Genomic DNA, 10,589 nt, shown 5'->3' with positions numbered 1-10,589 from the left:
TCATGGAGTCTCCCTATTTCTGCTTATTTTCTAAGCAACATAGTTATGATAACCATCGTACCTTTGGTTGTGTATGTTTTGTTCATTTACCTTCTCATGAGTGACTTGAATTATCTGCTTAATATGTTTGATGTGCATTCTTGGGATATAACATGTTTTAAAAGGGATTTGTTTGCTATGATCCTACATTACATCATAAACGCATTTCTAGGAATGTTATTTTCTTTGAAAATCAACATTTCTTTCTTGTGTCCTCTGTACCGTCCTTGTCTACTGTGATTCTCCCCTCCTTTGAGGAGTAATTCTCGGATCCTCATCAAGTTAGTTCTCGTTTTAAATCAGGTATTGTGTATACGCAACGCTCGCGCCTATAGTCTCTTCTAGTAGCTCATCCGATATATGATCCTACCATGGTCTAAATTCAGTCAGTTGCAACACCTCTATAGCTTTTGGTACATCGATCTTCTCGAGTGTCTGTACCCCAAGATAGGTATGGGTTTCCCTCTTCAAGTTCTGGCAATTTTGTTTCTGCTCTTACTGCAGCATTGTCTAATTTAGATATTCCCACATCCTACTCATACACTGCCAAGCATGATCATTGACGACAAGCTATGCAAGAAGAAATTGTCACTTTAGAGGCCAATCACACATGGGACATTAAGCCTTGTCCTCCCACCATTGTTCCTTTCGATTGTAAATGGGTTTACTCAGTCAAGGTCCGATTTTATGGAAGTTTGGATCATTACAAAGCTCGCCTTGTTGCACTTGGGAATAATCAGGAATATGGTGTCAATTATAAAGAGACCTTTGCTCCTGTGGGTAAGATGACTATTGTCCGTACGATTCTGGTTATTGTTGCTTCCAGTGATTGGCCACTACATTAAATGGATGTCAACAATTCCTTTCTTTATGGGGATCTTAAAGAGTGTATTTATTTGAAGCCACCCTCGGGCTTGTTTCCCTCTCCGACTTCACATGTGTATAAGCTTCGTCGCTCTCTTTATGCTCTCAAACAAGCTCCGAGGGTCTAGTTTGATAAATTCTGCACCATTTTATTACAATTTTCATCCAAGCAGATAAAGTATGACACTTCATTGTTTCTTTGGAAATCAGACATGGGTATTGTTGTTCTTTTGGTTTACATTGATGATATTGTGATTATTGGTTTCAATTCTGCTTTACTTGCTCGGCTCAAGAATCATATCTCAAAGTCCTTTCGTACAAAAGATCTTGCTTCTCTCACATATTTTCTTGGTCTTGAGGTGAATCGTAGTCCCTCAGGTATTTCACTAAATCAACATAAGTATGCTAGTGACTTGGTGGCCACAGATGGCCTTCAGAAGGATACTTTTGTTGATACTCCAATGGAATTAAATGTCAAGTTTCGCAAAAGGAGGATGACTTACTTGCTGATCCCAATTTATACTAGAAGTTGGTGGGTAGTCTTGTCTATCTCACCATTACTAGACCAAACATTTCTTTTGTTGTACAACAAGTCAGCCAATTTCTTTAGACTCTTTGTCATTTTCATTTGGCTGTTATCTGTAGGATCATACACTATGTTTGGGGCACTTCTACCTGTGGTTTATTCTTCCCTGCAGGCAATTCTACTCGCCTTGCTGCTTATAGCGATGCTGATTGGACATACGTTGCTCCATCACTAGTTGGTGTGCGTTCTTAGGTGATGCATTGATCTCTTAGAAGAGTGAAAAGCAAGATAAAGTTCTAAGTCATCGATAGAATCTAAATATCAGGCGATGTCTCTTGCTTGTTTTGAAATTATTTGGCTTCGAGGTTTGCTTGCAGAGCTAGATTTTTCTGAGATCGATCCTACACCTCTACATGCCGATAATACAAGTGTTATCCAGATCACAGCCAATCATGTCTATCATGAGCACACAAAGCATATTGAAGTCAATTGTCACTTTATCCATGAAGCATTTGAAGCTCATGTTATCACTCTTCCACACATTTTCACTGAATTACAAATTGCGGATATCTTCACCAAGGCTCTCACTCGTCATCAACATTGCTTCCTAAGTAGCAAATTGATGCTTGTTGATCAACCCACATCAATTTGAGGGAGGCTGTCAACGAAACAACAAAGCAAAAGATTTCTTTCCTTAATTCAGCCCATAATTATTTCCTTATTTTATTCAATTCATTATTTTGTAGAGTTAGCATATATTTAGTTTACATGTATAGGGCTTGACAGATTATAGTTTATATGTATAGAGCTAGAATCATATTAGACCTTATTTACTTTCCTTGTATAGCATTCTTGTAAAGTCTATATATATAATATACAAAACTCAAGGGCAAATCATTTGGCCATTCACACAATACTTTGTTCATTGATGGAGCAAAGTTGCAACACTTGAACTTTTGGTACGCATTGTTCCCAGGTGCAACCGGATGCATTCTCCTTTGTTTAATTCAAGAGTGCGGCGTTCGTGAGTGCTGTGCCCTAACTTTTACTCAAGATTGGGAGCCTCCGTCGCCAGACCCGAATGGTGAATTTGAGAGAGGCAACCTCCTGCGAATCTGTGCCCTAGCTTTCCTCATGAGCAAAACTAATGTGCGCGAAGCGAGCCTATGTACTGCTTTAGTTAGTGTTGTTTCGGATGGTGCGGCGTTTGTGAGTGTTGTGCCCTAACTTTTGCTCGAGATTGTGAGATTGAAAGTGACTCGGAATTGGTGATGGGATGGATCACTTTTAGAATTTGCTCTTCTTGGTACTTATGAGACTTTTGAGAATTGTTAGAGGATGAGCTACAAGACCTTCATTTCTCTATAAAACAACAATTTAGAGAAGATATTTTGCAGGTGATGTGTTATCGAGTAAAATGAGAGGTTTAATTCATATGGATAATATGAGTATTCCAAACTTTCATTTTTAATTGGCATCATTTGATTTTCCTATGTTTTTCTTAAGTTTTTAATTGTCATCAATTTGCAAATTTTTTGTTTTTATTTTGTTTTGATTCATATGATCTTATTTAGTTTGTTTTAATTTTATTTTTGGGTTGTGTTTTGTTAGGTTTATTGGTCTTGTTGCCTGGGATGGTTTGTAAATCCCTTGTGGTTTGTTTGTAACTACGGTTTTCTTTCGCCATAAGTGAGGGCTATCAATAAATTTGAATTTTTTGTTTAAAAAAAAAATCACACAATACTTTGACAATTGTAGGAGGCTGTGGAAGGGGTAAGAATAGATCTAAAAAAACTTGAAAGGAAATAATCAGTAAGGATTTAATATCCCTGACTCTATCAAAAGAAATAGTCCATAATAGCATAAATCGGCAAAAAATGATTCATATAACCAACCTCACCTAATGGGACTTAAAGCTTGGTTTTGTTATTATTATTATTGTTGTAGGCTTTAAATTTTATCCAACAACAACTAAGTTCAACATGAATATTGTACATTCATTTGAGAAAAAATTTCATTTTTATCAAACTTTCAAAAAGATTAGTAGGTAAAAAATAAGACACATTCGAAAAGGCAGGTAGGTGCATGTTGTATGCGTGAGTGTGGGGGTGCGTGCGTCTGTGTGAGCGCATGTGTAACGGAATCAGAAAGAATGCTACGCATTTCCTGTATACATTAAAGCTGAAACATCTTATAAGAGCAATATTATTGCCATATCTCCGGTTACCATTTCACCATTTTCCCCACATGCAGCTCTCTCTTTCTCTCTCTCTGACGCACACTCGCATACTCACACAGGATCCACCATGCTGCAACAAATTAGTGTGGAAAAGATGGTTAAATGCATCAGAGACGAAGCATATTTTCTTATTATTATCACTAAATGCACTATACCAATTTTCTGTTTAATGCAATGTATGGGTACAATGTTGCTGCTGCAATTCTAATGCATGGGAGAGTTAAGGCCCTCTTGAGAAGACAGTGGGTGGAGAGGTTGGTGCCTCTTGGAAGCAAAAGAGGGCGTCTTCCTAAAGGAAGGCCTCTTCTTTAGATTGTGGAGAGTTCTCTTGGCATAAAGTGTTCGAAACAACGGTGAAGCTCTCTCTTTGAACTTGAGAATGGTGAAGAAGAGAAGCCTGTAAAATATGAGTACGGCTACCAAAGCAGCTAAGTCCCACCACTTGGAATGATCCAGTGGAATCCCAAACATGTTCCTGACGATGTCCTCGCCCTTCAGTTTTGGTTCCCCGGGGATTAAAGGATCGAACTCGAGCCCCACTAGGTCATTCTTATACGAACCCTGCAGTTTTTGTCCCATGTAATATGATCAGTTAACTGATCATAACAGTAAATGCAACCAGCAGCACTTTCTTTTTACACATGCCAAACATGAAATACACTGGGGGCTGTATATGGTGCTTCCTAGAAATGATCCTGTGGCTATTTTAGAAATTTTTCTCAGTTTAAAAAATATTTGAGTTGCAAAAAATCCCAATGAAGAGAAATGAAAAACCCAACTAGTACAGTTAAGTCAAATTCCGAGTTAAATTTTGACTGCCTACAGCTTTGAATTTCTTATTAAAAAACCTCCACAGCACCATTGGTTGCAAGATTTTATTAAAAACACATTTGTTTCTTTCAAACAAAACCATTTGGATACCGAAAATTCATCAACTGTACTCCCACAGAACTTTCTTGGACCACCTTACCTCTAAAATAGCCACAGCAGCTTAGTGCAAAAAAGTTAGAGAAGCAGTTGCGAGTAAAATGTACACATTTACTAATTTTTAACGGTGAAAAAAAAAAAAAAAAAAAGGTAGTGACATGAATCTTTTTCTGGCCTATAAATATTAATTGGACTCGTAGTCCTGGGGCTGCATTTGTAAGACATATTTCAAGATCCTATCTAGGAGTGGAAAACAAAATTCACTTGTCAAAATTGCAATGAGCTTTTTTTCTTTGTTGGATATCCATTTTTTGATTATTTTTTTCTTGTAGATTTCATCCCTGAATTATCTCACCAAGAATTGTATGAAACATATACAATATTGCTTTAGTTAATGGTATTACCTGTATTGACCATGAACCATAACTGAGATATGAAACCGGATAGCGCCAAAATGGCTTGGGAAGATCAGGCAGCAACCGAAAGAACCCAGAGGTCATCATCATGATTCCCTGCATGCATAACCATTAAAGAAGGCTGACCATGATCAGAAAATTACAATAACAACAAAGAACAGCAATCTCACAGAAGTTGTAGTTATTTTTCTTACAATTATTCCAGCACCAGTCACAATTCCCATCAAGAAATTGGGAACCAGAGAAGCCACAACCATCATGCAGCTCTCCACAACAGCAATGCAGACAAGGAGATTGAGACAGAAGAACACATAATGAGAAAATTCCGTCCGAAATTTCACCATGTAAAAAGTTATAGTCCCGGAACTAAGCGCAACTGCTACCAAAAATGGGAATGAAGAGAGGAGGTTTGATAGAATAAATACAGTAACTCCATAATGCCCATTAAGCCTTTCCCGGTAAAAAACCTGTTTCCAAAAAATGAGTACAGAAAATTTATAGCTGAAACCAATAGCGCCCTGTTTCCATCTTATAATACTTCATTCAACTATGGGATTTTTTTCCCTATTTTGAATAATAACAATTTAGGAAGTTGTTTACCTTCATTTCTTCAATGAAAGATGGGAAACCTCCAATGGACATGAATGTCATAAAACCTGCTATAAATCCACCACAGGCTCCCCGAGCCAAGATTGCAGTATAGCTGGTGCCAACGTCGAAATAGATTGTACCAACACATATGGATACTACGATATAGATGGCTATCCTTAGCCAATAATATCCAACATCTCGAGACATGTTGAGGAAAGATCTCTGAGTCAGTGTTGAAAGTTGTTTCCACCATCCAGCTCGGCTTCCTTGTTTTGTTTCTGGCACAAGTACTTGCTGCAATATATAAAGTTGTTCAAAACATTATCCTACAGTAAGTTACTCTGGCATGTGCTTTTTAACATGCAGCATAGAACACTGTTACTTAAAATTGTGATTTCTTCTTGAGTTCCACTTGGTGTGAAAAATTAGTCTTGCAGCTCCTAAATTTAACAGGAAAGCAGCGTAGGCATTCTTGCAATTTTTGGCATATTACAAGAGTTTTTAACAGAAATTCTTATCTGAAAACACAGCACGGTGGATGGTTTAAACAAAAACTTCAGAGAAAGGAAGTGCATGTTAAGGCAGCACTAAAACACCACCACCTTGATACAAACTGGGTAAATAAATGGGGACTTAATACAAATTAAAATTTTGAAAAGCTTACAGTGGCCGATATTTCTTGAATTTTGGCTTTTGCCCTTTTTGCATACTTTGACCACCTGTACTTCTCAACAAGCTTAGCTTTGATTTCTGCTGTTGACACATCTGCTAAAGGATCTGATGATATGTGGACTTCCTAAAATCACAAAAACCAGAAATAATTAGTGAGATAAACACATACCTAGCAAGAAAATTTTAATTCAAGGATTGTGAAATATCAAAACTGAAGGGCTGTCTGAAGAAGAAACATCATTGATTTTGGATAGGTGGAACTGTTTTTTCATTTGGAGTGAAGTTTGGCAGAATGTTGATGAGTAAATTAATAAAAAAATATCTAGTTAGTCTTGACATGGCCCTTGTTGGGAGACAAATAAACCTGTTTGGAGGAAGCCATACTCTAGAGGCATGCAATTCTATACACTGTTAACTATTTTAATTAGATATCAACGAAAAAGAAAATAAAAAGGTAAACAACACAAGTTGGCACTTGACAAAGGCAAAAGAATTTTAGTTGAAAATATGTATATGCATACATGATGATATCTTTGAGATCCTGTCAAAGTTGCCGTTACAATGTCAAAGTCTGAATTGATGCAGCGAAGGAAGTGATCAGAAGGACTTCTTTTTCTTGGACACGGAAAACCCGCTTCAGCAAAGAACTGCAAACATAAGAAAGGCTCAAAAGTTTTGCTTAAAATAAAATTGAAGTTTTTTTGGATAATATTCCTACTGGAAGAAAGGAAAGCAGCTACCTTTATAAACAAAGTCCTAAATTCCTAATTAACTCACAGCTTAATTAGTGTAATACTATATCTATCTTCTCGTACCTCTACAGCCATCTTTGCTTCTCCAAAATAAACAGCTTCGCCTCCAGATAATAAAAACAGGTCATCAAAGAGTGCAAAAACTTCACTACTCGGCTGGTGAACCGAAGATATAATTGTTCTTCCATCACAAGCAACATTTTTAAGAGTTTGTATCACGAAGAAAGCAGAGGCACTGTCAAGGCCACTAGTGGGTTCATCAAGAAACAAGAGACGAGGTCGTGTCAGGATTTCAAGACCAATGCTTAGTCGCTTCTTCTCCCCACCACTTATTCCTCTTAAATGCCAGTTTCCAATCAGCCGATCAGCACAACCCTGGAGACCCATTTCCATGATTGTTCCCTCTACAATCTCATTCACCTCTTCTTTGCTCAAGTTGGTTGGAAGCCTCAACTTGGCAGAGTAAGCAATGGTTTCTCTAATAGTGAGGGTTCCCAACAATATATCTTCCTGGGTCACATAAGCCTGCAATTTTAACAGCCATAATTTTTATCCACAATTTTCACAAGAACAATAACATAAATAGTCATAAAACAGAAGAGGATCAAAGATGTGGTAATTCCTTGCATTTTGCTGAAAGGTTCAATTTCAAAAGTGGCAAAACTTTGACAATGCTAATAAATTTCAGCTCTAAATTGCACATAATTTATGGTACTCAAAGAAGTTTCGAATTCAAGTATTCATTTGATTTTGGTTCAAGACGGTGAGAATTGTTGCAGGGGCTTGTGAACGTTGGTCTCTTTTGTTTGGTTCAAGGAAACTTCAGCAAATGGTTAGAGAAACTCCATCGAAGATTTTGGAACTAAATAAAATCTTATCATAGAAAGAGTGGCATTTTTGTTCAATGCACTATTTCAGCAAATGTTGATTTTCAACAATTACTTTTGAGCTTGCAAATTTTCATGTGAAATTGGAATTCGCTAAGATTCAAAACCTCAAACACTTTGTGTGCAAGATATACAGGTACTCACCACAGCCCCATAGTCTAGTCTCCTCTTCCTTCCATTAAGAAGAACCTTCCCAGTCATGATTGCATTTCCAGAGAGCCTACCTGTGGCAATATCTCCAATCAAGATATTACAAAATTACAATTAAAAAAAGGCAATTACTACATAGCTAGCAACTTAAAATCGCAGTACGTAAATTATGGGTTGGCCTAGTTACTACTACTCGTGCGTGAGATCATTATACATGCATAGAAAGGTGATTTCCCCCCTTTAATATCCACTTTTTATTTTATACCAGTGGTAGCACATTTTCAAATTAACAAATTTTAAATGAGATATTGAGAAGTTGTAAAGATTTTTTTAAAAAAAATTAAATCAAATAGTTTCAAATTTTTTACTATTATGTTGGTTACTTGGTTCACAGAATGAATGAAATAGTCACTAAAAAAGAATATAATTTAACAGTCTTTACAAAGAAAAAGATGGTATATTTGAATGAAATGGACATTTGTTTGGTGTAAAGTGTAATTCTAACTAATATGAAAATAACAAGTAATAGTCATTCTCGTTGTGAGATTTGGACATATTCATTCTAATCTAATCCATTCCATGTTAATTAGAATAACACCAATTTGTGCATTGTCATTTATCCCAAATCGATACCATGTATATATATATATATATATATTTGTAAACTATTGTATTTCTAAATGAAATATAGAACAGCTATTTCATTCTCACTTTATTTTATTCTAGGAATGGTAAATCTTCCCAGCCCAGTAAAAAGGATGGATCAAAGAGACCCACTAGGCAAGAATCAACAGTACCCTCCTTCAACTAGTCTATTGAAAAGTAGATAAATGAAATAAATTACCTAGCATGAATGTACTGTAAAGGTGGTTGTACCAACCTTTACAGTTTGAAGAGAAGAACATATATATATATAATTAAATGCAGTAACGCACTCTCACTATTAAAACATATCCATATATACACATATAATAGTTACTTCTCTTACTCCGAGTCCTGTACTCCTGTGTAAATAATTGCTGACAGTCGCCCAATTACTTCTCCTGTTGTTTTCTATCAACCCAGTAGCTGTAGCAAGCTAGAATGGCAGATAAAAGATCTCTCTCTCTCTCTCTCTCTCTCTCTCTCTCTCGCGCATATATATTACTTTTTAAAATAGTGTTAAAGGTCCTCTTTTATGACTTTTCTTGATAAAATTAAATGACAAGAATAAAATAATTGAAAGGCAACACATCTATACCATTAATAAGGAGAAGTCCAACAGTTTTGGATCTACCTACAGTTCTTTGGGCCATTATGTGCACACAGAAAGTATTCTTCACCATTCACTTGTTACCAATCAAAATCCAATATTCAAAAGGAGCTAGTTAACACGAATATTAATTTTGTTAAAAAAATGCTTTAAACATAAATATTTAATGTTTATATATAAACCCTGAAAACTTCTCATAATTATGCAAAGATTTACAAAGCATCTTCCCATCAACCCCCAGCAACAATTTAAATCATTCTATTACCTCATTTTATATGTTAGTAGGCTAATAGGCTACCTCTCACGTCTTGACCCAATTCGAATTCATCTTCAGCTTAGATGATTTTGATAATTAGTTTCACATCTCAACTTTTATCGATCTCACTTACTTAGAGTTATGAATTTGGTGAACACTAACTTGATCCAAAAGATTAACCTTAGTAAGTCTTAGCCCAATATATAAGCACAGATCATTCACTCAAATTTTCTATTGTGGGACGGGAGGATTTTTCAACATTATATGGTTCAACCGTTCAAAGCCCCTTAATTTGCATTATTCATATTTTTATTTAATTGATGTAACAAGTAGAGAGAGAGAGAGAGAGAGAGAACCTGCTAAGGAATCAAGAAGAGTAGATTTGCCGGAGCCAGAAGGACCCATGATGGCCATGATCCGACCCGGTTCAGCATACCCGGTTAGCCGCTGCAGCAGCCTCCGGGTGGGTCCATTCCCAAAATTGGGGAGCACCACCGTAAGATCTTCCCAAACCAAGTATGTCCCCACGCCACCACCACCACTCCCCGACCCCTTCTCCACCGCCGCCGCCCCGCTACCGCTCGCCGCCTCTATCTCCATCCTCTCCCCTAATAGCCACCCTTCAGAAAGACACAACAGAAGAAGAAGAAGAAGAAGAAGAAGAGGAAGAAAACTAAATTAATGGAATAGAACTAGAGAGGGCATTGTGTAGGTAGAACAAGCTTAGCTTAGCTTAGCTTAGGGGCTCTCTCTCTCTCTCTCTCTCCGGTCAGAGGAACACCATCAATGAATTAAAAGCCAGCGTGAAAAATGAATTGAATACTACAATAAAGTCTATAATTAAGCAGGGGTTGGGGAGGTTGTGCGGGTGAATGGTGGGCGCTTAATTAAATCAGATCACATCATATAGGTTGCAAGCAGCAGAATTTAATGCATGTGTATGTGTATGGTCTGTGTGCTACGTAGTGTTCGGCCTTCTTAAGAAACTTTTAATTGATATCGGTCCTATCTGACTTAA

General features: G+C 36.9%; 1 protein-coding gene across 1 annotated transcript; it reads right to left on the bottom strand.

Moving 5' to 3' along the window:
* Positions 1-3,596: 3,596 nt before the first annotated feature.
* Positions 3,597-10,374, bottom strand: LOC131149600 (ABC transporter G family member 15-like). The gene is made up of 9 exons (XM_058100200.1): positions 9,928-10,374; positions 8,058-8,137; positions 7,090-7,551; positions 6,796-6,921; positions 6,267-6,398; positions 5,612-5,896; positions 5,206-5,478; positions 5,000-5,107; positions 3,597-4,229 (listed from the first exon to the last, which is right to left on the bottom strand). Exons 1-9 carry the CDS (start codon positions 10,169-10,171, stop codon positions 3,873-3,875), a joined length of 2,067 nt encoding a protein of 688 aa, XP_057956183.1. The 5' UTR covers positions 10,172-10,374; the 3' UTR covers positions 3,597-3,872.
* Between the last annotated feature and the right edge of the window lie 215 nt (positions 10,375-10,589).

Source organism: Malania oleifera, chromosome 2 (genome assembly GCF_029873635.1).
Source record: "Malania oleifera isolate guangnan ecotype guangnan chromosome 2, ASM2987363v1, whole genome shotgun sequence".
Lineage (NCBI taxonomy): Eukaryota > Viridiplantae > Streptophyta > Magnoliopsida > Santalales > Ximeniaceae > Malania > Malania oleifera.
Note: the sequence above shows the minus strand (reverse complement) of the source record. Positions and strands in the feature narration are given on the sequence as shown.

Bases quoted from the DNA above. Each gene is read 5' to 3' on its own strand.
- LOC131149600 (XM_058100200.1), bottom strand. From the start codon at position 10,171: ATGGAGATAGAGGCGGCGAGCGGTAGCGGGGCGGCGGCGGTGGAGAAG. The intron at 6,922-7,089 runs GTACGAGAAGAT...TTATGTTTGCAG, and splicing joins AAGCAAAGATGGCTGTAGAG to TTCTTTGCTGAAGCGGGTTT. The intron at 4,230-4,999 runs GTAATACCATTA...CAAAAACTGCAG, and splicing joins ATGGTTCATGGTCAATACAG to GGTTCGTATAAGAATGACCT.